This window comes from Panicum virgatum, chromosome 4N (assembly GCF_016808335.1).
Source record: "Panicum virgatum strain AP13 chromosome 4N, P.virgatum_v5, whole genome shotgun sequence".
Classification (NCBI taxonomy): domain Eukaryota; kingdom Viridiplantae; phylum Streptophyta; class Magnoliopsida; order Poales; family Poaceae; genus Panicum; species Panicum virgatum.
Genome location: NC_053148.1, coordinates 47,191,880 through 47,219,057, shown reverse-complemented (window position 1 = coordinate 47,219,057; position 27,178 = coordinate 47,191,880). Strand labels below are relative to the sequence as shown.

The window sequence follows — 27,178 nt, the reverse complement described above, 5'->3', positions numbered from 1 at the left end:
AGTTGTACCAAAGTTCGCATTCAAAGGGGGTGGGCAACTGGGCATCCCTTTTGGCAAAGGTTTTCTTGAGCACGAACGCAGGTTATTGGCAGTGAAGATCAATTCGGAACTGAAATAAAAACCAATGATTCTTCTTCTTCTTCTTCTTTTTCTGAAGAGATGATTATTTGGTGGTAGTACATATGAAGCATCAGTCTCCACAATTCAGAGGATGCTCGATTGGAAGAACAGCCGTGGCCTTCAGAGCGCTGACCAACAGTCGCGGCCTACACATGATCCACAAGAACGTAGTGCTTGGGAGGGAGTTCTTCCGATCCGCGCAGGGCTGCCGCGGCCGCCTCGAAGTCTGTCATGAAAGCAGCCGATCTGCTCTCCGGGCTGCGGTTCACATTGACGCCGCCGTTGCCGCTGCCCAACGGCGGCTCACCGGCGGCCTCGTCATCGTCGTCAGGACCCGCAATCCGCTGGCGGTTCTCGTGATCGTCGTCGCTACCTGAGCGGTACAAGGTCTTTGCCGCTGGCAGCTTCTGCTGATCCTGAGCTGCAGCAGGTGAGGCTTCCTGTTGTGGTAGTAGCACCTGATCCGGGCTAACTGAAAACCGTCCTGGGATTGTGCTGTATGAGTATGAAGCAACGTTGATGGTGATGTCTAATGTCTCTTTGATCACCGTGCCATCTGATTCTTGGCCTGAATTCGCTGTCTCGATTACTTTGTCCTCCTACTCAAATGTGAGCAATGGAGCCCAAGGACAGCGCCAGCAGTAAGAATAAGAAGAGAATTTCACATGAACTAGCTGAATCTCATAGTAAACGGGACTAAGATGATGGATCTGATTTTGCAACAAAGGAACAAAACGATGTGAATCTGTGCTGTACCTCTTTGTTGGGAGATCCGGTGTTGATCTCTGATTGCTGCTCCTCAGCCTTCTGCTTATTGCTGTCCCTGTCCTTCCGTCTCTGCGAACGCTGTCTCTGCTTCGGCCTGCACGCAGGATCAGAGAACTCATGAGCAACGGAAAAGGCGGCCGTCGGCAATGCAGTGGGTCTGGTTTGTCGAGTCTACGGTGCTCACTTCCTTCCGTCGTGCGAAGCAGCAGGGTCGGCGACCTCCTCCTTGTACACGACGGGGAGCGACGAGAGGTCGCACGGCAGCGGCGGGGTCCTGAAGAACTGCAGCAGCAGCACAAGTGGAGGTGTCCTTTATCAGGGAACATCATCAAGATGTGCTGAAGAACCGAAGCAGCTAGCATTCAGTGAGTGATCAGGTACGCACGCTGCTCTCCAGGGCCTGTCCGGCGGTGCCGCGGGCAGCGGGGTCGAGCGCGAGAAGCGTGGCGAGCAGGCCGACGGCCGGCGGCGGCAGCTCGCGGAACCTCTCGGCCGTCGTGGGCTTGTACGCCTTGGGGGGCTTGAACGTCGGGGACAGCTTCATCTTCCGCCAGTACTCGTCCGGCGGCGACCCGCACAGGCTGAAGATCTTGAACAACTGCTCTACCTGAAAAATTAAATTGTCAGAGGACCGAAGAATCATTCGTCACCGTCGCTCTGAAAAATTAAACCAAGCACGGGAAGAATGGGAGGAAGACGACAGCGACGACGAGACAAACCCACCTCGGTGGAGGCACGCAGGAGGGGCTTGCCGAAGAACATCTCGGCGAGGAGGCAGCCGGCGCTCCAGAGGTCGATGCCGACGCCGTAGTCGGTGGAGCCCAGCAGCAGCTCCGGGGCGCGGTACCAGAGCGTGACGACCCGGCTGGTGAGCGGGCGGCGGCGGCCGGGCCCGTAGTAGTTGGCGAGGCCGAAGTCGCCGATCTTGAGCACGCCGTGGCGGTCGATGAGCAGGTTGGAGCCCTTGATGTCGCGGTGCAGGATGCCGCGGTCGTGGCAGTGCTGCAGCCCCGCCAGCAGCTGCTGCATGTACCTCTTGATCTGCAGGTGTGCACGGCCATCAGCAGCGTTCAAGAAAACAGATTTCAAACGATTCAGGTGCACATTTTCAACTGGACTAATTCTACAGCAATTCATGGAATGCAGGCTTTGACTGTTCACTGTTCAGGAAATCAGGAAAGCAGATTATCTGCCTTCACTCCTGGAATAATAAGCAGATTATCTGCCTTCGCGGCCGTCAGACTAAGAACAGGAGGGTGTACTACCAAGTTCAGGCTCTGTTGCTACCAAGTTCAGACGAAGAACACGGTGTGATGAACTGAACTAGCATGTTCAGTTGCTACCGTTCTATCCCGCAGTTATCAGGGTACAGTGATCTCTCTACAAAATTTGCTAGATTTTTTTTTATCTAAGCAGCAGAGCCGGACTAGAATACTTTTGAACAATTCGCACATGCCATAGTGTTGCACTTGGTATCTACTCCGTATATAAATGCGACCAAGATGTCCTCTATCATCACACTATGTCAAACACAAATGTCTGACAATGAGTAGCAGTTTTCTAACGTCTATTTGGGGATAGTGGAATATCCGGCGGTGTTTGCATCACACAAGGCCGGCCGTATCGATGGCTCCAGATTCCAGAACGGGAAAGACAAAACGGCCATAGACACGTCAGAGCAACAGCCAGCAGGAACAGGGTGCGTATCCAAGGCGCGACGACTGTGAAAGAGGAGGAGGAGGAGGTCAGCCAGCCATGGCCGCCGGCCGGCACGGTTACCTACCTGGGGCTCGGTGAGGCGCTGGCCCGGGCGCGCGATGAGCTTGGTGAGGTCGGAGTACATGAACTCGAAGACGAGGTAGATGCTGCGGTGCATCCGGGAGGTGGCGATGCCCTCGAGGCGGATGACGTTGGGGTGGTCGAGGCGCTGCAGGATCCGGATCTCCCGCGCCATGAACCGCACGCTCTCCGACTCGGACGTGTCGAAGCGCACCTTCTTGAGCGCCACCACGCGCCCCGTGCCGCGCTCCCGCGCCTTGTACACGTTGCTGTACGTGCCCTGCCCGACCTTCTCGATCTTGTCGTAGGCGTCCGCGCTCCGGGGCACGATGCCCTGCAGCGCCTCGCGGGGCACGTTGTCCAGGAGCCACGTCGGCCACCCGTCCACCAGCTCGTCCTCGCGCCGCGGCGGCGGCGGGAGCGGCGGGGCCGGGGCCACCGCGGCAGCGCTGGCGTCGTCGTCCGGTGTCTTGTCGGCGCTCCTGCCCGAGGAGGCGGCGGCGCCGCGGCGGGCGGCGTGGGCTGGCTCCGTGGCGCGCTCGGCGGCGGGGGGCGGCGGGTCGGAGAAGCGGGAGACGCCGGGGCCGCCGGGGCGGTAGGAGTTGTCACGCTTGAGGCGGTCGATGCCGCGGCCGTCGCTGCGGGCGGGCGAGCCACGCGAGGGCTTCGCCTGCGCGCACCCCATGCCGCCTCCGCTGGTGCTGCTGCCGTTCCCGCGCCGGCGCCGGCGCCGGCCGAAGAGGAGCTGGAGGTGGAGGAGCGGCGCGGAGGGAGGCATGAACGAGGCGGGAAAGCGCCCCGGGGGCCCCAGGTGCCGCCAACCATATAACGCCCGCGCCGCGCGCCGCCCACTAGAATAATATTACCACCAGCGGCCGGCCGGCGCCGGCCGTCCGGCCCCGCGCGCGCGGCGCGCCCGCCGCGCGGCGTCGACATCGCTGCCGGAATCGAACGTGTTGTACGAACAGTGCACCCGATGGTGCCATGATAGCATCATCTACCGCTGCGTTTCACGGAAAGGGACCCGACGCGGCAGAACGGAGGAGGCCATTTGGCGGCGGCTCGGTGGCCAGCCATGGCCGGGCTCCGTGCCGCTTCGACGTCGCCGTCGCGGCGGCGTACTGGAAGCTGACGACGACGACGAGGTCGCGGGATGGAAACGGCACTACTACCAGTTGGCGCAGCACACTTGCAGAAACTGGCGCACCATGTGGGGCCAAAGGAACAGAGACGCCGCCCGCGCGTTTAGCCAAAAGAAAGAAGATGAAACACCAGCTGATGCATGCATGCTTGCTACTGTAATCTTCGTTGCATGTAAAGTTCTGAACAAACCGCAGCTGGATGGCTGCGCTGTCATGGAACGGAGCAGCAACATAGGCGAGCTGCCGTCGCAGGGCGTTTGGAAATACATCGTGAATACGTCAACGAGTGATGATACGGCTCATACAAGTTACAAAAGGAAGTAGCCAGGGTCCAGGGATGCCAACGAGCACCGACTCTACTTTTGACAGATTGACTGCTCAGCGTCGGTGAAAGCTAAGGGAGCTGAGCTCGATTCTAAAATCGCTTCCTTTGTTTCCAAAAGATCACTACCATACAATGGGAGTAGGATAGAATGACAGCATCTCAAACGAGAATAACACTTGAAATAGATGAAACGATGAAGATAACTGAGAAGCCTCAGGAGACCCACCCAAATTTTGAGCACGCCGTGGCGGTCGATGAGCAGGATGGAGCGGTGCAGGATGCCGCGGTGGTGGCAGTGCTGCAGCCCCGCCACCAGCTGCTGCAATCTGCATGTAGCTCTTGATCTACAGCCTACAGGTGTGCATAACTAGCTATAAGCAGATTTCAAATGGGGTAGAAATAGAATCAAATTCAGCGACATTACCAGCTTGGATTAGTTCTACAGCAATTAATGGAACATAGATTTTCTGCCTTCACTATCAGGATCCACAGTAACTTGGAGATGAACTACCAAGTTCAGATGCTACAGGTACAAATGGTACAATGACATCTCTACAAAATTTGCTAGATTTTTTTTTAATTTTAAGCAGGAGAGGAGGACTATAATACTTTTGACCAGTTCACACATGCTCAATCTCTGCCCAAGAAAGAGGGATGGAAAACTGGCTGGTGCTAGTGTAATCTTCGTTGCCTGTGGCTGTGCTGTCATGGAGCAACATAGGCGAGCTGCCGTCGCAGGGCGTTTGGAAGTATTATGAATACATCAAAGAATGACAGTCTTACAAGTTACAAAATAGAATAGGCAGGGATGGACAGATTGTCCAGGGCAGTGAAGCGGAGCTGAGAAGGATAACACCTGACAGATCATGAAACCACCCTCCCAGCATGCAGCAGCAGAAATAGGCGAACGATTAAGATAGCTGAGGTCCAGGAGACCCAGCCAACTTCAGATAAGGGTCCTGTGGGGGTAACCAATTGAATTCCTTGATACGAAACCCGTATGAGTAGATCGGCTTGACCTGCAACTAGCACCCGCTGTCATGTCGAGAGATCAAGCACCTGAATTCAGCATCTCGATCGTTTCAGGCTTAGTTATTTGCCTGTTAGTCCAGTTCAGGGTCAAACAGAATGGTGACAGCCTCAACCCTCAATGGTATTTCACAAACCAATTTCTTTGCATAAGGAACTAATGTCAGGGATTATTCCACCGCCAGAGTTTCTAATGATGGCATCACCTGCAAAATCCTTTAGCAAGGACGATGGGTCCTTTGACCCACCATACCGCAAGAATTTATCCCTAATGGCACTGCCTGCACTGCGGGACAATGGATCCTCTTGGCATATTTCCTGCCAAATTGTTGTGGCAAAACACCGAGCATAGAGGTAGCTATAGTATCCTGCAACAATATGACATAGTTAACATAGCTTGCTTATATGTCTATGAGAAGTAAGGAATGCAAACAAGTTCATGGGACTAGAGGACAGCCTGAAAACTTACCAGCACCATAGTTTATGAGATGGTTAAACCGGGTATGCCAGTGTGTGCCTGCTGCACATTTCCAACTCGTATGCTTCCTTCTCAAATCAGCAACAGTGGAAATTGTGTCCATAGGCTTGGATGCTTGCTCCCCAAACAAGGTTAGGTCCATTATAGAGTAGAAGATCTAGAAAGGGGAGTACAACAGCACTAAGTGAAACAAGAAATATGACAACGAGGAAAACAAAGGATGAATCCTACTTTTGTGAGACCTGGAAATAAAAACAAACCTGCCTCTGGAGCTCAGTAGCAGGAAACATATTCCGAGAAGCATTTAGCGCCTTTACCAGCTTTTCTGGTATTGCATCTCCAGTTGTTTCATCTAGAGCAAATGTCTTCAGGACACGATAGTCCCATGCATAACATCTGCAATGTCAATGAAACTCAACTATAGGTACAGAGGCTGCTAACCAAAAGAACTCTCTCTTTTTTAATAAACAACTCTTATTTTGAATCAGCCAAAACTAGATAGCATTGCTAAAACAACTAACTACTATGGAAGTATGGAACCATACGTACTCAAAGATGTTTGAGGGAATTTCAGCTACATCAAGAGCAACCCTAGTACCAGAGAAATGCTGATATTCCTGCATTCAAATATTAAAAATAAGCAATGTAGTAAATGTGGAAGTCAAAGCAGAAGTCAAATATTAAGAAGAACAAGCAAAGTACCGTTCTTGATAGCAGAGAATGAAGGGCGTGCCCAAACTCATGAAAAAGAGTTTCAACATCCCCATGGTTAAGCCTTGCAGTTATTCCACTAGAATTCGAGAAGTTGCAAACTAAGGCAATGATCTGAAAATCAAGCATGGAGTCCATTGGAACTGAAGCAACTTTTTAATTGAAAAACGGCAATTTTCTATGATATATTCATTGATCTTTTTACATTTTAACGTCCTTCAAAAATCATTTATATGCTAATGAAACCAGAAGCTGCAACAGATACTCCACATAAGCTATGTATCAGGTTATCCGACTAGGAATATATTGAACCTATTTAGGCTGATAATAGCTACAAAGCAAACCTTGTTTTAGCTATCATTTCCTTGTATGAACTATGAAGCTCGATCTTCATGAAAGAACTTCATATATTCTACAGCAACATGGAACAAACAATGAATAAGAGAACATATACCGGGAGTTGATACTTTGAGTCCGATGATCTCCGCCCTCCTTGGACAGCAAAATGAGCACATCCTGGATATTTACCCTTCCTGGAGTAGAGATCAAGATACATGAATCCTAAATCACCCTGCTCATTAGACATGGTTGCCTTTAGTCACTTTGTTCCCAGAAAATATAACAATACGTAGAAATTGTGGTGCATAAATGTCCAAGTAGTACTAACTGGGATCTTGATTAGATTTCCCTGAAGCACTTATTTTTTCATGAAATTTGCATGTTTACAAACAGCAAGAACTGACAACAAAATATAGAACATTAGTGATAGAGGGAATAATTGTGTGTATTCCTCCAAACTCTAGAAGGGTGGGATATATAGTTCATATACATGGGCCTCTATATATGGGCTCACATATACACCAACACCCCCCCCCCCCCCCCCGCAGTCTGAACTACCAGCGCAGCGGTGTTCAAGACTGGACAACAAAAAAGCCAACACTCCCCGCAGTCTGAACTACCGACGCAGCGGTGTTCAAGACTGGACAAGAAGAAAGTACAAAGGGCAAATACCCCCCCCCCCCCCCCCCGCAGCCACAACTAGCCACCTGCTACGTTGAGGCTGGAGCGAAACTCCGAGAAGGTCGAGGAGGGTAGTCCCTTGGTGAAGATGTCGGCAAACTGGGAGGTGGTCGGGACATGGAGTACCCGAACATCACCGACGGCGACCCTGTCACGCACGAAGTGCAAGTCGATCTCCACGTGCTTCGTCCGCTGATACTGAACGGGGTTGGTGGAGAGGTACACGGCGCTGACGTTGTCGCAGTAGACGAGCGTGCTCTTGGAGAGCGGGCTATGGAGCTCCGCCAAAAGTTGTCGGAGCCAGGACGCCTCCGCCACGCCGTTAGCGACAGCCCGGTACTCCGCCTCAGCACTGGAGCGGGAGACAACCGGTTGCCGCTTGGAGAGACAAGGTTGCCGCCCAGGAAGACGGCGTAGCCGAAAGTGGAGCGGCGAGTGTCCAGGCAGCCAGCCTAGTCAGCGTCGGTGTAGACCACCAGCTCAGAGGTGGGAGAGCGGTGAAGAACCAAACCGAAGCCAGCAGTGCCATGGACGTAGCCGAGGACACTTCAAGGCAGCAAGGTGAGACTCCCGGGGATCATGCATGTGAAGACAGACCTGCTGAACGGCATAGGTGAGATCCGGCCGGGTGAAAGTGAGGTACTGCAAGGCACCGGCGAGGCTCCGGTAGGCAGTAGGATCAGCCACGGGATCACCCAGATCAGCAGACAGCTTCGCCTGAGTATCGACAGGAATGGAGCATGGCTTGCAATCAGTCATCCCAACCCGCTCCAGAATGTCGAGTGCATACTGCCGCTGGTGAAGGAACAGGCCAGACGGGCGAGTCTCAACAGTAACGCCCAAGAAGTGGTAGAGCTGACCAAGATCCTTCATAGCAAACTCCCGCTGCAGAGAGGAGATGACGCGCTCAAACAACTGCTGACTGGAGGTGGAGCATAATATCATCAACATAGAGCAGCAGGTAGGTAGTCTCATCCCCACGACGGTAGATGAACAGAGAAGTGTCAGCCTCGGCCTCGGTGAACCCCAAAGTCAGCAAGAACGTGGCGAACCGAGAGTACCAAGCTCGAGGAGCCTGCTTCAGACCATAGAGGGACTTGTTGAGCCGGCAGACCATATCCGAACGACTCGAGTCCACAAATCCCGCTGGCTGAGAGCAGTAGACAGTCTCTGACAGAGTGCCGTGAATAAACGCATTCTTCACATCCAGCTGGTGCATAGGCCAAGAGCGAGAAAGCGCAAGCGAGAGGACCGTGCACACCGTAGCGGGCTTCACCACTAGACTGAAGGTCTCATCATAGTCCACACCAGACCGCTGGGTGAAACCCCGGAGAACCCAGCGAGCCTTGTAGCACTCCAGTGTGCCGTCAGCCCGACGCTCATGCGTCCAGATCCACTTGCCTGTGACCACATTGCCACCAGACGGACACGGCACGAGGTCCCACGTCTGGTTGGCGAGAAGAGCCGCGTACTCCTCTTCCATCGCGCGACGCCAGTGAGGATCCGCCAAGGCGTCGTGGACAGAGGAGGGTACCGGAGAGACCCGCACCCGCGGCTCCCCTCGGTGGCGGAGAAAGTTAGCGGCCTGAGACGCCATCCGCCGAGTCACCATGGGATGGATATGCCGAGGATCCCGATGGACGACTGGTGGGTGGTACACCTCCGGCTCTTCTCGAGAGCGAGTCGGCGGCGACGGCTCCGGTGTAGGCGTCGCAGGAGCCTCCGGAGCCGGAGGCGGCGCCGGTGTCGGTGTCGAACGACGCCGGTACACCTACACCGGCTGAGCGTACCGCGGCGGCGCCGGTGTCGGCGCCGAACGATGCTGGTACACCTACACCGGTTGAGCGTACCGCGCAGGTGCAGTAGGAGGCACCGGGGCCGCGCGTGGCACAGCAGGAGACCCCGGGGCCGCGCACGACACGACAGGAGGTCCTGGGGCCGCGCGTGGCGCAACGGCGGGCACCAGGGCCGCGCTGGGCGCAGCAGGAGTCACCGGAAGCGCTGCCGGTGCACCGGAAAAACCTGCAGGGAAAGGACAGACATGTAAAAGTGGCTGAACCACCGGGTCAGTCGGAAACAGCGACTCCAACTCGGGGTTAGGAGAAGGTTTGGAGGAGGTGGAGTAGGGGAAGTCCGACTCGTCAAACACGACGTGTCGGGAGATCAGGACGCGGCGAGAGGTGAGGTCAAAGCATCGGTGCCCCTTGTGGTCAGGGGAGTACCCAAGAAACACACAACGAGTCGAGCGGGGCGCCAGCTTGTGAGGAGCAATGGCGGAGGTGTTAGGGTAACACGCACACTCGAAGACCCGAAGGTGGTCGTAGCGAAGAGGGGTACCGAAGAGAGCGTGTTGTGGAGTGGGAGCAGGAGAAGCAGTGGACGTTAGACGGTTAATCAAGTAGGTGGCGGTGTGGAGACCCTCGGCCTAGAAGCGCGGGGGCAGAGAGGCCTGGATCAGAAGGGTGCGCACGACGTCGTTCGTCGTGCGAATCATCCGCTCAGCCTTGCCGTTCTAGGGAGAGGTATACGGAAAATACATACGCAGCTGAACACCCCGAGAGAGGAAGAAAGAACGGGAGGTGGAGTTGTCGAACTCACGCCCGTTGTCACACTGGACGGCCTTAATGGTGAGGCCGAACTGAGTGGACACCCAGGCAAAGAAGTGGAGGAGGGTGGGGAAGGTCTCAGACTTGGCGCGCAAAGGGAAAGTCCAAGAGTAGTGTGAGAAATCATCAACCACCACCAGATAGTATTTATAGCCAGAGAGGCTGAGAACAGGAGAGGTCCACAGGTCACAGTGAACAAGATCGAAGGCATACGTCACATGCGAAGAAGAGGAAAAAGAAAGCCGAACATGACGACCAAGCTGGCACGCATGGCAGAGGTGCTGTAGGATCAAGAACACCAATTAGAGGGGGTGAATAACCGGTTTAAAATCTAAAACCAACAACACTAGAGAATTTAATTAGTAACAAAAGAAAGTCCTATGTCATGCTACTACTATCTCTAAATGGGTTTGTAACCTAGGGTGACAAGATACAAATCAAGCTCTAGTAAAGTAAATTGCTCAAAGTAAAAACAAGAATTAAAGTAAGCAAGAGAGGTAACCAAACTTGACACACGAATTTATCCCGTGGTGTCGATGATTTGCCGGTCACCCCTAATCCACGTTGAGGTGGATTCCAAGAATCAACCGCTCCTCTATCAAGAACCTCTTGATCTTGAGCCGGCTTGAATCAAGGAACCGTTCCACACCTCGATTCCACTAGAGTTGTTCTTCATCACTCCGGTGAGGTGAGCACAAGACCTCTCACAAACGAAATCGGGGCTCCTCAACAATCTCCTTGGAGGAGCTCCACGAAATCCTCTTCTCCAAGCCGTCTAGGGAGCGGCAACTCCCAAGAGTAACAAGTCGATAACGCTTGCTTGAAGTTTCCCTAGTGCCACAAAGCTCAAACTCTTGATGCAATGCACTAGGAAGCCCTCACACTCTCAAGAATACAATCTATAAGCAAGTGTGTGTGAGAGAGGGATGTCTTAGCTCTACAGTGTCAAGTATGCAGTCCAAATGGCCAAGAGAGCCTCCCAATGACCGGGCATTGGATATATATAGACATCCCCTCAAAAACTAGCCGTTACACTCTTTTCTGCGAAGTCGCGGACCGTCCGCGGTTCAAAAACCAGACCGTCCGCCGTTATAAACCAGTGAGTCAGAGTGCATTTAATGCGTGTCAGAACTATCCGTTACAGCCCTAGCGGACCATCCGCTCCCCAAGGGCGGACCGTCCGTAGTTATGTGTTCCACACCACCAGAGATGAACATCGTCTCTGGTACAACTTTGAAATTAGCTGGCGGACCGTCCGCGCCCCAAGGGCGGACCGTCCTCTGTTCATTCTTGAAAACCACCAGAGACAACAATGTCTCTGGTACAAATTGTCAAATAGCCGGCGGACCGTCCTCACCCCAGGGGCGGACCGTCCGCTGCACAAATCATCGCCTCAACCAGAGAAAACACCCTCTGGTACAATTTGAGTTAGAGCGGCGGACCGTCCGCCCACCTGGGCCGGACTGTCTGCCAGTTACATCTAATTTCCACCAGAACCAAACATGCTCTCTGGTACGGGTGCGGACCGTCCGCGCTCCAGGGAGCGGACTGTCCGCGCTTGTGCAGTCAGCTCTCAAACTTGTTCTTTTTCAAATCTTGTCAAAGCGTTGTTAGCCCTCATGCATGCACCTAGACATTTTGAGTAAAATGGCACTAAAGACCCGTCAATCACGAGTATACAACCCCTCTTGATAGTACGGCTATCTATCCAACAAATCCGGTCACTTTTCATCCACTAAACGCCTTGTAACCGGTAAAATACAAAAGCCATATTTTATACATTTGCCTTGAGCCCGAGCTTTGCATATCATCTCCAAACTTCACACGTTCACAACCAAATCCCTTTCATCCGTGGATCAACCTATGCTCATTATCTCGAATGCAATTGTTAATCCACAAATCGTTGTCATTAATTACCAAAACTCGAATTAGGGGCCTAGATGCTTTCAGGTGCTCTGCAGGAGCCCGAGTACCAGGAACATCGATACTACGACTGAGCTGAGCTAGAACGTCGCGGCCAGGGTGACCAAGACGGCGGTGCCAGGTGGTGGAAGACGGTGTCGCGGAAAAAGCGGCAGACAAAGAAGACGAGAGTGGTGCAGCGGAAGACGAAAGGCGAAGGGTGTAAAGGGACCCCGTGCTGTCACACCGGAGTAGCGGACGCCGGGAGGCCGAATCCTTTACAGTAAGGCCAGAAGAGTCAAACTCGATGGAACAAGAGTTGTCAGCTGTAAACTGACGAATGGAAAGAAAATTGTGAACCATCTGAGGAGCAACAAGGACATTGGGAAGACGAAAAGAGCCAGGAGCAGAACCCACGGCGGTGACAGGAAGGCAAGACCTATCACCAACCATGATGGAGGAAGGACAAGAGGGGTGTGGGGATCGGACAGAAGAGAGGATACCGGCATCTGGGGTGGTGTGGAAGGAGGCACCCGAGTCGGCGATCCACTCGGTGCTGACCGGCGGCGTCCGCCCCATGGCGCTGAAGGACTGCGCCAGTCCGGCCTGGTCCCACCCCCCAGGCCAGGTCAGCTGCTGGCTGGGTGGAGCGGGCGGGGTTCAGAACGGCGCGAACAGAGAAGCAGCGGCGGCGAGCATGGCCGCCGGCTGGGGCTGAGGACGAGGGCCACCCCCTGACCCTGAAACGGCCACATCGGGATGCTGAAGGATGATCAGGGCGTACCTCTAGGGCCAGGAGCAGGAGTGGGAGCCGGAGTCGGGTCCGGAGTGCCCCGAGCGCCACCACCACGTCCCCTCCGCCGCCGACGCCCTCGGCCTCCCCCACCCCCGGTCTGGCCGGTGAGAGGAGCACCAAGGAGGGGGTCGAGCGGGTCGATCCGGGGTCCAGATCCAGAGGGTGGAGCCTGGTGGGAGGACGAAGCACCGTGCTCGGTGAAGGGGACGACGGGCGGGACAAGAAAGTAGGGCGTCTCCGTGGCGACCTGACGAGTGAGAGCGTCGACCGCGGAGCGCTCGCGCTCCCAAGCAAGGGCAGCCACGCGGGCCCGTTCCTAAGCCACCGCAGCCTCGGACTTGGCGGCGAGGAAGGCCGCGGCGAGGAAGGCCGCGGCGAGAGCTGCGTCGGCCGTAGCAGCATTGGTGGCCGCAGGGTAGAGGCACCGCGGGCGCGGCCACGGGCGCGGCGCCGTTGGCGGCAGCGGCGGCGGCCGCGAGACGGGCGGCGGCGGCGGTCGCGGTGCCCGCGGTTGGAACCGCGCCCGCGCCCACGGCCAGCGGGGGTAGGGCAGGCGAAGCGGGCGTGCCAGGGGCCGGCCACGCGCGCGCAGATGAGGCGGCACTCGCGGCCACAGCCCACGCACGTGCAGAAGAGGCAGCGGCGGCGGCAGGGGCCGCGCTCGCGCCCGCGCCCATGGCGGGAACACGGGAGGTCGCGCCGGCGCCGGCCAGAGGAGCAGTGGCAGGGACGGCGGCGGCGCGCCGGGGCGGCCACGCGCACGCGCCCCCTGCGCCTGCGACCCCCGCGCCGGGGGCAGCGGATCCGGCGGCGCCAGGGGCCGGCTCGCTCGCGGCGGCGGCGCCCAGGGCCGGCCAGCTCCCAGCAGCGGCGAGCGCTGGGGGCAGCACACCCTCTGCGGCGGCGCCCAGGGCCGGCGCGCCCACGACGGCGGCGTCCAGGCCCTGCCCACCTGCAACAACAGCCACGGCTCCCAGATCAGGGGACCACGCAGGGGAGGCGGCTCCCAGAACAGGGGAGCTAGAGATCCACGCAGGGGAGTTCCCATAGAGGCAGCCGCCGGGAAGGGAAGAGGGGGAAGGGAAGGAGGAGAGGGGGGGAGGGGCAGCGCCGGCGGCCGGCCAGCCATGGCGGCGGTGGCGACGGCGGCGGCGGCAGCGGCCGCCATGGGAGAAGAAACCTAAGCAACGGATACCATGATAGAGGGAATAATTGTGTGTATTCCTCCAAACCCTAGAAGGGTGGGATATATAGTTCCTATACATGGGCATCTAGATGGGCCTCTATACATGGGCTCACATATACACCAACAATTAGTAATGATCATCACTAGCAATTACAGGTTACACAGTGTAAACCTCAGTATCAAGCAGTCTAATTGAGGGAGCACAAATGGGGCAGGACACATTGAAAAGGATCATCAGGCAGGCCGCCTGCTAGGATATGAGCCGGAATTTACAATTTGCCGTTTGAGTTTTAGTAATAAAAGGCAAAAAAACATGGTGATAATGCTAGCATTATATAAGTAGAGCACATAGAAATAACTAAAGCACGCTTGGCACACTTGTACCTCATCAGGATGACAGAGTGAGAGCTTTATCACATCTGGATGCCATGACTCTCCATCCCTCATGGGAATTTGATGGAATGTGGCACCAAATAATGATTCAACCAGCACATTCAGACCTTTTAGGCATTGTGACAAGGGAAAGTATTTTGTAATGATCTGATAGATAAAAAAAGGTGTCAATATTGTTAGTACAAAAAGTAAGGCTTACACTCTAAAGGTATGCATCCAGTATATGTCAAACCAGTGTTCGAATTAGCCTTAGGTACAGTTATTTCATCTCTGAGATGTATATAAGTTAGCACGTACGGAAGCATCCAGGTTGTTTAGAGATGATTTCATCATTCCAATGAAGAAATCTTCATCCCAGGGTTCAAGATCAGCACTCTTTTCACAACATATTCTTCTCTTGAAATCCTGTATAGCCTTAAATTCCTGTGTGAAGTTATCAAGAGAGACAGAAATGGATTATTGAATTTAATGATGCATAATAACATATAGAAGTATATAACATAACAATGCATAATAACAGATTAAGTTGAATCCATTCGTACCTCATCAGCTTTATGCCTAACAATGTTACTCAAATCTCCGAGAAATGACATAACTACATCAGCTGATGCAGCCATGTTAGGACGAATAGCAAATTCAGCATACGATTTGCATCCCATAATCTGTAGGGCCATCAGCAAGGGAAAAATATGTAATTATATATGGTTGTTCAGCCGGTTGCATTTGTAATCAATACTATGATATTTGAATAATAAAGCCACGTAACTTCAAAATATGAAGAAACCGCAATACCTTTGCAAGCTCATCACGAGCATCTATAAGTTCATTAAGAACACCAATATTTTCTCGAGGTTCAGAGTTCCCAACAATGTATACCTGTTTCCTGACCTTTGGAAAATTCGAAATAGTTAGATTGACACTGTCACTGGACTGGTGATATGCATCTGTACAGTAACAGACAGTAATTGAATCAATCAAGAGCGAAAGTGGGTGGTGACATAAGAAATTCAAACATTGTTCAATGCTATCATGCATCTTTATCTGTGACAAACAAATTGGGTCTATGAATGTTCCAGATGTTTTGCAAGTGGAACAAGACATACTTACTTCCTCATCAGAAATACATCTTAATGCTGATGATAGATTTTCCGAGTCTGTTACAATCCTTAGACCCTTCTGCTTTGCAGTGCTAAACTGGTTGCTTTGCTTCTCAAAACTTCCAGAATTAAATCGGTAAACAGACTTGAAATGATGTCGCAGGTTTCTTGGGACCCGTGAAGCTGGGTATACATCCACAAAACCTGGTTTGTTCATTACATTTTCACTGAACCTGGAACAGGAAAAGGAAGTTCACACTAGATACAAACAGTTCACTCCATCTAGCAGTACCAATTGACAGGCTCAACATAAAGTGCAAAGCAAGCAACTAGCCAATAAACTAAAAGGAGCACTGTACAGCGAAGCTAAAGTGACAGGGCATCATAAACCATCCATAAAAGGTGCTAGTAAAACAAATAGAGTTCCACTAGGCAATTTAGAGGGCTACCTGGCCGACCATGAATCAACTAACAGCATGCATAATAGGTGCGCGATAGAGCAGAATACTTGAGAATTGTCTAACACTCCATTTCTCAATTTCAGTAGTACGGGAAAAGATCAAAAGCAATAATCATTTTTTGTTCGATAAATGCAAGATTAACTAATCACATATACTCCTTAACCTGGTACTCAACTTAATGTGGAATGCATGCCACCTAATTGCTTGGATTAAGAACATCAACATAACTGAGCATAGAGAGAGAAAAGAAAAGAGTTTTATCCAAGTACTTTCAAGCACTGGAACAATAAGAGGCAACCAGTTGGTCATTCATAAACATCTCAGTTGTTTTTCAGTAGTCAGCACAAGCGAGGAAAAATCAAAATTTCTAAAACCAGATGAAACTCACAGGTCAGTGCTAGCATCAAGAATTTTAACATATAGACAGGTTGCCAACAACTCAAGTCATCAAACAATGAAATTACTTGCCAATACACAGCCTGAAAACATGCAACTAGAACAGATCGAAGCAGCTCAACAATGAAGATGGTATAGACTACCAATAGCAAGTGTCCAATTGATGTACCTACTTTCTACCCAGCTGGGCAATCTCAAGGTTCAGCTGATTAACACGCTCAAGTTTATCTGCCAAAGAAGAACCATGGTTTACTTTAACAGTCAGTTACGAGAAGAGACAGAGTGACGTAAATTTCAGTTGGCAACCTTCAGGAAGATGAATCCCTCCCTTTTCAAAGTCAATACGCAAGGTAGTTGCTGCTCTTCTAGCTTCTTCTGTGAGCAGGAAACTTTCACCCTCAGCTTTTAGTATAGAATTGTACAAAGTAGTGTTCGTATTCAGGTACTGCAATGAGTTACAGAAATCAAAATGTTACTCCAAATTGATCATTTAACCTAACTTCGGGATTTTCAATTAGCTACAGGATTGCAAAGTTTCACAAAGATGTTTTCAACCTATCGTCATAATTGTTGAGATCACCATACAGTATGCAAAGATGCAGATAGTTTAAGTTTCTATTATAAACAATACTCCAAGTCCACCTGAAGCAACACTCTGCTGTTAAGCTCACCTGAAGATGCTCATAAATTCTCATTGACGCCTTATCTGCCTCCTCCACAAATTCCCTGGCACACAAGCATATCCATTTAATTCAAACCTGAAAACACATTGCCACCCAGCACCGAAATTGAATAAGAAGCAACCATTACAAACCCACCTATCAGGGTGCGTGTTCCTGCACAGCTCCGCCGAATCAATGACCGAGCAAACCTAACCATATCATCATAACATCGACATATCAACTACTCCGCATCAATGCAAATAGAATGGATCAAAAGCCACTAGCAGAGAAGGAAGTAGATTACGGTATTGGAAATCTCGTCCATGGCGCGGACAATCTCGGGGGGCGACGGCAACCCCGCGACGTGTGCGACGAGCTCGTCCGACCTGCCAGTTCGATCAAACAATCACTGAGGATTAGCGGCCGTTGTTTGATTTTGGGCATGCAAGCATTGGGTATAGTTCGCGCTCAGGTTTCCTTACCGCTCGATGGCGTCGTCGACGAAGCGGCGGAACCCCTTCGCCGTGCGCAGAACGTCGAAGCCATACAGTCCCGTCTCCGCCTTCTCTGACACCGTGGAGAACGCGACCGCAGCGCCGCGGCGGATGGCGGCGGCGCGAGAGAGCATTGCGGCGGGCGCTCAGTTGATCGGCTCTGAGGTTATTCTAGGGTTACCGTTGGGCCCTATCTGCTCGGCGTTGCTTTCTACTCGTGATGTGTAGCGACGGCAATATGCAGCTGGCTGGCCTCCGTCTCCGCCGCCCCCGCCGTCGCCGCCTCTCGCCGGAGCTTTCGCTGCTCGGGAGCGACAGCAAGGGGGGATTGGGGGAGGTGAGCCGTGGAAGTAACTGCAAAACGCAACAGTTCGAGGGTGCTTCCGCAAAAGATCCCTTTGCCGGCACCTTTTTCTCAATCGTGGCCGCTAATAGTTGATCGAGTGGTGAACATAACTCCAGTTCGGATCGCGATTATTAATCGCGATCCAAATTCTGGGGGTGCAAACGGAAACAAAAATGATCCAAGGGCCTCCCATGAAAACGTCCTCCAGTTCCCCATGTCCTTCGATCTGGGCCGCATAAGCCGCATCGGACCGTCAAGCAAAACCCCTAACCAGGCCGCCGGAGAACTCCCTCCTCCTCCCCTTCACCTCGCCGGAGCACTCCGGCTGGCAGCTGCCGCTACCCGGACGACAGCTCCCTCCTCCTCCCCCGCATCTACACCTCCTCTATACTTCGCGGCTGCTAGCTGGATATACCCCATCCTCCTCCTGAGAAAGGGAAACATTTGCCTCAGCATCTCCAGTGCAGCTTTCACTGTAGTGGCTGCTTCGTGCTTCAGATCAAAGTGACCCGTGAATTACATGGTAGCAAGAACATTTGATGTAATTATCCAAATTTAATACAGCACAATGAAGAAAGCAATGAGAAATTCTAGTTCAGATCCATCACTTCTACTGCCGGACTATATGAATACACAGCAAAAACAAATGCTGATTGTATCGATGCACAGCCATAGCATCACCATCTCAGAACGTTGTAGTAAATCATCTACTGCGGGATCAAACAAAGGTAATCTAGTAATAGCGTGATGGATCTTATGCCAACACAGACCACAAAGCTAGGAACAAGCTCATCAATCCTGGGAAACCGAATGACAGAGTGTTGCTTCCACCACCTGATGGAGGAGGACCTGCAAGAACGTAGAGTTTGAGGTCAAAAGCTCGTTGTCTTGGTGCTGTTTGGAAACATACAGGTTTAAACAAGGGCTCTTCATGTGCAGTTGACATATAATGCCAGCTAATTCAGTTAAAGAAGTTTTATACCAAGGAAGTTACATTTACAAACATTGAGACATATCATAAAACCAAATAAATATACTGCTAGTTTGTTTATGAAGAGTTTGCTAATGCCAGTGCAGAACCAGAATTCCATCCATTACTTTGAAGCAGTGGGTCAGTGTGCAGCTCTTATGCTTTGAACTATAAGGCTTCGAACTATAAGGATTCAGCTTAGATACTGCATCGAAAATTGGCAAGTGTGACTAGCATATAAAAGCAGCAGCACTAAAACAATATGAGCATCACTCTGTTAGGCAGGCCCAAGCCCAACAGATTGCGAATAAGTTCCATTTAGCTCAAACTGTTCATGTGAATCATTGCTGGACCACCATCAGTTATGCTAAAGCTAAAACTATACTGTTAACATAGTGCTCCGCTGGCCTACGGAGAGTTGTTTGGTAGCAATCCTGTCATCAATTCAAAAAAGATGGGGCAACTAGTTTGTAATGCATTTATTATCTATTTCAGTAGCTGGTGGCTTCTGCCAATAACAGTTTTTCTTAGTGGATATGCACATACAGCAACGATCTAATCGGCAAATGAATGTGCTACATTGTTGACGATAGTAATCCTTGGGACCATGCCTAACCATACAGAAACTTTAAGCATGTTAGTGCGTCATGTTTTCACCTTTGCCAGGGGTCAATTTAAATGTGCTTCACCCTGACACCCTATGTTAAGTAATATGATCTATGAAAATTTTCTAACTCAATATGTATGACTTGAACCAATTTTCCCTAACTTCACAATTGAAATTTATTAACACAGGAAATTTTATTTGGTAATTAAGAATTACTATAGCTGAAGGCCTGTAAAATTGAAAATTTAAGACATTTATCAGAAAACACCAAAAGGGACACCTCAAAATTATTTGAAGAAAAGACTAGCTATAGCTAGTGTAGAATTAAAGTGGGACACTTGGATGGATACAGTACGCCTTGTACCAAAATATATGGATTGCTGCTTTCAGAATTGATTAACGAATTTTGGAACTCTATTGGAAGTTACACGTACAGGGTACTGCACGAAAGTTCTATACAAAACCAGGATCTACTACATCGGGTCAAACTAGATATTTTCTGAATGGGCTTGTAAATATTATCCTGGATTTCTGCTATGGCAAGTCATCCAAGACTGAGCTGAGAGCCTAAGATAATGGTATATTTTAAGGGAATACAGAGTGTCACACGGCTAGAATGCTAGATTAAACTAAGCTCCTCACGGGGCTGACTGGGGGAGCATATGGCATCTGTATTTTTATGACTCCAAGCCTCATAGCGGCACGGATCATGAAGCTTATTTCAACTTCCAACTAGATGTTTCCCCAGTGTTGCCTTTGACTTGATGGAGACAGCAAAGCAAGACCCTACGCCGCACGCCACTAGCAAGTAGCAACAAACGCGGAAATGCGAGTCACGGGCCCTTTGCACACCTGTCCGGCCTTGTGTTGCTGCCTGATTAACCACCTGCATCTAGTCTATCTGATGCCTACTAGCGCAAATCGACCACTGCACATGACAAATTGATCGCTAAAGATGCTTGCTTTAATGATTGTTCTAACTGATCGCTGCAAATTGGAAGCTGGATAACCAGATCGTCGGAAAGGTAAATGAAGAACACTTGTTCGGCGCCGGAAGATGAAAGGAGAGTTACTCTTGCAGGCTTCGGTGGTGTCGGCGAGGCCGCAGCGCTTGGAGACGCCGAGGGCTTGGGTGACGTTGATGTTGAAGGCCTTGAAGATCTCCGGCGAGGCGTAGAGCCCGCAGAGGCACTGGAGGTCGTTCTGGACGGCGTCCTTGATCGACCCGCAGCAGGCCTCCGGCGGCGTCCCCGTCGTGTTTATGTACGGCGCACACGGCGTCAGCTTCGCCGCACAGTCCGGCGTCTTCGTCGTCTGCGCCGCCGCGGGGGGCGCCAGCACGCACAACACCGCCGCGACCGCCGCAGCCGCCGCCATCCGCATCGCCATCTCTCTTCTCTGTCGAGTGTGGACTGCCTCGGTGCCTCCTAGTCTCCCCCTTCTGCTACCTTTTGGGAGGGGCGAGCAGAGGAAGCCAGGAGGATGGTGCCTTCTTTATTAGTGCTGACCAGCTGGTAGGTGAGCTTGGGCGGTTCTTCTTTTTGAGAGACTATTCAAAGGTGTGTTTTGTTTGGAACTTGGAATGTTCAAATGATGGTTTATGTAATGGAGCTCTTAGGATGTTACGACTTGCGATCTTTAAATGCCTTTCCTAAATTTCTCATGCGAGTTTTGTTTTTCATATTATCAACAAAATGAAGAAAAACTACTCCACAAATGAAACTTTATGATCTTCTGATTTTTCGTATTATCAACAAATGCCACAAAATTATAGCAAAAGTTCCCAAAGTTGAGTTACACAACTTGAATTTAACTTGGAAAATGCATAGGTTCCAAGGGATGTGTTGAGTTACACAAAATTATAGCAAAAGTTCCCAAAGCAATTCATCTTGCTTGTTTTGGTTGTGTTGTCATCAATCACCAAAAAAAGGGAGATTGTAGCGAAAATGGTCTCTCGTGCCATATTTCAATATAATGTTTTGGCGATTAATGACACACACAACACTTGGACTAATATATATGTTAAGATGATTATTATCAGGCTTATAGGTCCAAGGGATGAAAAGATACAAAACCCCGAAAAAATCAGGTCGAAAGGACCAAGACAGAGGTAATTTGCACTCACCGGTTAAACCGGCGTGAGGCAAATTACACTCACCGGTGCAATGGGCTCCGAGAAAACTCAGTTAGCAGAGTGCAACGGATGAACCGACGATGAAAATATTGAATACGTCGGTGCAATGGCAGAATAAGACCAAGAAAAATGCATACATCAGTTGAAACGATAATGCACCGGTCAATTACGTCGGTGTAGTTGTCCAGAGAATTGGTTTTTCAGTTGACCAGAGGACAACTACGTTCACCGGTTGAACCGACGCTACATCGGTTAATTGCCCGTACAAGTAACGGCTAATATTTCAGTCGGGCAGATTACATTCACCGGTTCAACCGACGATGGCTATTGGGGGAGCGTCGGATTAACCGGCGTTAGGTACTTTTCAGGCAGTTTTTCTCCAATGGCTATATTTGCTTGTGCTGCCTATATATACCCCCATGGCCGGTTGTCACACATGGTTGGAAGCCTCAAGAGCTGAAGAAAGTGCTGCACAAGCAAAGATCCATCACCAACCATCCTAGAAGTGCTTAGTGCTATATCTAGCTTGTGAGAAGCTTTGAGAGAGTGCTTTGTGCACTTATATAGGCTTAGTTCTTGAGAGAGCTAGTTTAAGAGAAGTCTTGCCGAGGCAAGCAAAGCATTCCCGTCGACGACCCTCCGACTTGGTGTGGAGCAGTGCCGACACTTTGTACGGGGGAAGAGGAGACCCCCTCCTTGGTGGAGAAGCTCCGTAGTGGATTTCGGCAGGGTGACCGAGAGAGACGGTGGCGGTGCGCGAGACTGGTGTCTTGTGGGCATTTGCCTTTGCTTGCCGGTGCGCCTTGGTGGCCTAGCGCAAGACGGTGATCGGAAGAGCCTCGGTGTCCCGTGGACGTAGGCGTTTGAGCCGAACCACGTTACATGACCGTGTCTACTCGAGAGTTTGCATCCCTCTTGCCCTTACCACTTTACTTACCGTATTACGTTTCCGCATTTACTCTATCTTGCGTTCCTTTACTTTCCTAGTTAGTTTGATTAGGATTGGCTATAGATTGCAAGTCTTTTGAGGTAAGTAGAGAGTAGCATAGATAAATATTGGTAATAACTAGTATGTGTAGGACGTGTTAGGTTTATTTTATGCAAATAGTTTGAGCCCTAGGTTAGAAAGCGAATTAGCGACCCTATTCACCCCCTCCCCCTCTAGGGTCGGACATCACGGTGATCCTTTCAATTAGTATCAGAGCCTGGTCTCACACCTCTTATGAGGATTAGCCAATTCCATTGGTAAATTTGTGAGAAAGCTCGTAGGAGACCCGTCGACTTCACCGTCGAGTGAGTATCATGTCCGGGTAAGGGATGAGTACCGATAGGGCTCCATTTTTCGATGGCACGGGTTTTCCTCGATGGAAAGTGCTTATGCAAGTACATCTCCAAGCCCGTGGGCTTAATGTTTGGCGTGTCACCGAATTAGGCAAGAAAAATGAGACTAAGGCCGAGAGACAATATGATGTCATTGCTATATCAATTCTATTGTCCTCGTTATGTGATAGTATTTTTAATCGTGTTTTTGCTAAGGAAAATGCTCATAAGCTATGGAAGCAAATTGTCGAGAATCATGAGGGCACAAAGGATGTTGTCAATCAAAAATATCATATTCTTGGCGAGGAGCTTAGTAGCTTTAAGCAACTTCCCAATGAAAATGCTCATGACATGTATTCACGATTAAATACTCTTGTCAATGAAATCAATGCCTTAGGTCTCAATCAACTTAAAGATGAAGAAATCAACCGCAAGATTCTCCGAAGCCTTCGCAAGCCCGACTATAACATCATCAACACACTCTTGCAAAAGGAAGACTTGGTCAAGCTTACACCCAACCAAGTCATCAACCAAATCATTGCTCATGAGTATAGTATGGGAATGACAAAGAAGGAGCAAGAGTCCACCTCTTCTTCAAGCCGCAAAAGTCTTGCCGCCAAGCATTCATGCAAATATCAACCAAGGCGACAAGACTCATCAAACTCAAGTGAAGAAGAAGAAGAAGAGGATGAGAGTGATGATGAATCAAGTTCAAGCGATGAAGAATATCCAAGGGCCGTGCTATACCATCACTGCAAGATTGCTGAGCATGTACATGAGCTCTATGAGCTTGGGTACAAAACTCTCATTAGAGGGAGTGCGGTTGGGATGGAGAAGATGGCAAAGAAAAAGAACAAATCAAGATTTCAAGCTCTCTCTCCGCCATCTACAAGCCCAAGAAAAGTGGTGAAAGCTCAAGTCACAAGAAAAATTCCAAGAGCTCCACCACCCATCGCCCTCGGAGATCATCACCACCTCCCATGTGTCTCATGGTACAAGGTAATAACGATGTAAGTGATGACTCCTTCTCCAATGATGAATCCGATGTTGAAACTGATGAAATTAGTGAGATGATGACACTTCTCCATAATCAACAAGAACATCTCAGTAAACAAAATAAAGAAATCAAAGCTCTCAAGGCTAAAGAAAAACTTCATGCCTCATTTGTCTCAAGATATGAGAACTTGCTAAACAAATACAATTTGTTAGACAATGAGCATGAAGAGTTTAAAATGAAATATAAGAGTCTTGAATCTAAAAGTGAATCATCATCGGATAAATCATTTCCTTGCAATATTCCTTGTGCTATTCCCATTGTCAAGGTAGATGTGTCTACCTCTTGTGATCTAACCCCTTGCAATGAGAATGTGGTTGTAGAAATATGTGATGATCTCATTGGCAAGGAGAATGATGAGCTCAAGCAAGAGGTAGAAAGACTATATACGGACTTGAGGCGGCTCAAAGGAAAGTACACTCAAGAGTAAGCCCAACCTTCTCAAGATAACACCTCCGCAGGCGTGAAGAAGCTTGAGAAGGGAGAAACCGTGACTTGCTTCAAGTGTTGCAAAGAAGGCCACAAGTCCTACCAATGTAAGGAAAAAGAGAGCAAAGGAAAGGGCAAAGAAAATGGCAAGCCCAAGAACTTGAACAAGAGCAAGAAGGGACACAAGAAGGCTAAGGAGATCAAGAAAAATACATCTCCAAACTTGAAGGCGTCATACATGTACACCAAGCCCACCCACAAGAACAAGCAAAAGAGCAACCACTACATACTTGAAAAGAAGAAGAATGGCAAGGTGGTAGCTCATGTCATGGGGTGGAGAACATATGGATGGAACCGGCCTATTTGGGTGCCCAAGGATATTATTCATACCATGGATGGCTCTCAAAAGGTTTGGATTCCTAAAACTTAGGCGCCAAACAAGCACAACGGGGAATTTGGAGGCTTGGCAAGGTTTGGGATGCATGAGTAGGGATGCATCATGTAAAGTTGAATTAAAGCCAAGTTATGAATTAAAGATTAGTGACCCAAATTCCCCTTCCCTACATATGAGGTAATGAGCAAGGTAAAAGGATGATCTCAATTCATTTGATATCCTTCATGCATCATTGTAGCTCAATGCCTCTCTAGGATTGCATGATCTTACCTTTACTATTGGTATCTTTCATTTGATATGCCTTCCTAGAAATTTCACATGGTAGGTTATCCATGCCTTATTCATATCTTGTTGTAACCTACATGAGCTTAATTGATTCTCTCACATGGCATATGTCTTTCATAGCATATTTTGTAATTTGATATCTCTCATATTCGTGGTAAAAATGATTTTGGTATCAATTGCGTGCTTATGATGCCTTGATTAGTAAGTTATGAAGTTAAATCCCCATTATGTGAATTACAAGTGCATATATTTGTTTAAAGTGTTTCAAACACTAATGCACACATTTAGAGGGAACTAACTCTATAACTTACGTTTGTGTGACTAATATGCTTTACAAGTGCTATTTGTTGTAGTCACCTAGAGCTATCTCCATGAGTTCAAATTTATTTTGAACACTACCCCTACAAGTCACAATTGGTGTTAAGATGAGAAGTGCCACAAGCTTTGAAAAAAGGGAGCTTGTTCAAACAAAGGGAGATATACCAAATTTAGTGGGTATAACACTCTATCACTAGTAAATTCCTTTTGCTACTAATGCTCCTTGCTGTTAGTGGTTATGAAGCTTTTAGGTGTTTGATGACAAAGGGGGAGAAATGTACCCTAAAAGGAAGCAAATAGTTTGGAGTAAATGATGCCATTAGTAAGGGGGAGGAATGAAAAATGCAATACAAAAGGATGCATGGTGATAGGGGGAGGTACTTAGTCAATATGGGGGAGAAGTGCAATTTGATGATCCCATGGACTAAGGTACAAAAATTTACATTGCTCATATGGTTCAAACCACACAATTGTCTTACATTGGCCACAAGCCATTGTTTCACAATTGCTATCAAGCCGGAAGTATTTCGTCCTATAGACTAATCAAATGCCGGTGGTTTTTAAAATGAGCATTGAAATTTCATCCGAGCAAGCTAAGTAGTTTCTAACTTTTCAATTTGGTATCAATTTCTTATTCTTGCAATTCATCTTGCTTGCTTTGGTTGTGTTGTCATCAATCACCAAAAAGGGGGAGATTGTAGCGAAAATGGCCTCTCCTGCCATATTTCAATATAATGTTTTGACGATTGATGACACACACAACACTTGGACTAATATATGTGTTAAGATGATCATTATCAGGCTTATAGGTCCAAGGGATGAAAAGATACAAAACCCCGAAAAAATCAGGTCGAAAGGACCAAGACAGAGGTAATTTGCACTCACCGGTTAAACCGGCATGAGGTGAATTACACTCACCGGTGCAATGGGCTCAGAGAAGACTCAGTTAGCAGAGTGCACCGGATGAACCGACGATGAAAATATTGAATACGTCGGTGCAATGGTAGAAGAAGACCAAGGAAAATGCATACATCGGTTGAACCGATGATGCACCGTTCAATTACGTCGGTGTAGTTGTCGAGAGAGTTGGTTTTTCAGTTGATCAGAGGACAACTACGTTCACCGGTTGAACCGACGCTACATCGGTTAATTGCCAGTACAAGTAACGGTTAGTATTTCAGTCGGGCAGATTACATTCACCGGTTGAACCGACGATGGCTATTGGGGGGAGCGTCGGATTAACCAGCGTTAGGTACTTTTCAGGCAGCTTTTCTCCAACGGCTATATTTGCTTGTGCTGCCTATATATACCCCCATGGCCGGTTGTCAGGGGCGGAGGCAGACCCCGGGCCACCCGGGCCATGGCCCGGGGTTCGGCCCAAATTTTTCATGTATATTATCTATCTTTCCGTATATATTTTCATGTATTTTTTGAATTGTGAGTTTGTGGACGTCTATATTTAAAACTTGGCCCGGGGTTCGTCTCAATCCTGGTTCCGCCCCTGCCGGTTGTCACACATGGTTGGAAGCCTCAAGAGCTGAAGAAAGTGCTGCCCAAGCAAAGATCCATCACCAACCATCCTAGAAGTGCTTAGTGCTATATCTAGCTTGGAGAAGCTTTGAGAGAGTGCTTTGTGCACTTTTATAGGCTTAGTTCTTGAGAGAGCTAGCTTAAGAGAAGTCTTACCGAGGCAAGCAAAGCATTCCCGTCGACGACCCTCCGACTTGGTGTGGAGCGGCGCCGACACTTTGTACGGGGGAAGAGGAGACCCCCTCCTTGGTGGAGAAGCTCCGTAGTGGATTTCGGCGGGGTGACCGAGAGAGACGGTGGCGGTGCGCGAGACTCGGTGTCTTGTGGGCACTTGCCGGTGCGCCTTGGTGGCCTAGCGCAAGACGGTGATCGGAAGAGCCTCGGTGTCCCGTGGACGTAGGCGTTTGAGCCGAACCACGTTACATG

At 49.7% G+C, this 27,178-nt stretch overlaps 3 protein-coding genes across 3 annotated transcripts; all 3 read right to left on the bottom strand.

Annotated features, from left to right (window-relative positions):
• Nucleotides 1–115: 115 nt before the first annotated feature.
• LOC120668539 (probable serine/threonine-protein kinase At1g54610) lies at nt 116–3,463 on the bottom strand. The gene is made up of 6 exons (XM_039948275.1): nt 2,672–3,463; nt 1,612–1,929; nt 1,274–1,495; nt 1,073–1,170; nt 877–982; nt 116–719 (listed from the first exon to the last, which is right to left on the bottom strand). Exons 1-6 carry the CDS (start codon nt 3,443–3,445, stop codon nt 267–269), a joined length of 1,971 nt encoding a protein of 656 aa, XP_039804209.1. The 5' UTR covers nt 3,446–3,463; the 3' UTR covers nt 116–266.
• A 602-nt stretch (nt 3,464–4,065) lies between these two features.
• On the bottom strand, nt 4,066–17,732 carry LOC120668537 (mitochondrial intermediate peptidase, mitochondrial-like). The gene is made up of 17 exons (XM_039948273.1): nt 17,354–17,732; nt 17,176–17,257; nt 17,028–17,080; nt 16,881–16,935; nt 16,516–16,654; nt 16,383–16,437; nt 15,363–15,585; nt 15,048–15,143; nt 14,798–14,917; nt 14,553–14,678; nt 14,247–14,402; nt 6,807–6,923; nt 6,344–6,466; nt 6,191–6,258; nt 5,902–6,037; nt 5,633–5,798; nt 4,066–5,531 (listed from the first exon to the last, which is right to left on the bottom strand). The coding sequence occupies exons 1-17, from the start codon at nt 17,497–17,499 to the stop codon at nt 5,293–5,295; spliced, it is 2,100 nt and encodes a 699-aa protein (XP_039804207.1). The 5' UTR covers nt 17,500–17,732; the 3' UTR covers nt 4,066–5,292.
• Nucleotides 17,733–18,227: 495 nt separating this feature from the next.
• Nucleotides 18,228–20,843, bottom strand: LOC120668538 (non-specific lipid transfer protein GPI-anchored 7-like). The gene is made up of 2 exons (XM_039948274.1): nt 20,362–20,843; nt 18,228–18,560 (listed from the first exon to the last, which is right to left on the bottom strand). The coding sequence occupies exons 1-2, from the start codon at nt 20,675–20,677 to the stop codon at nt 18,466–18,468; spliced, it is 411 nt and encodes a 136-aa protein (XP_039804208.1). The 5' UTR covers nt 20,678–20,843; the 3' UTR covers nt 18,228–18,465.
• Nucleotides 20,844–27,178: the final 6,335 nt, after the last annotated feature.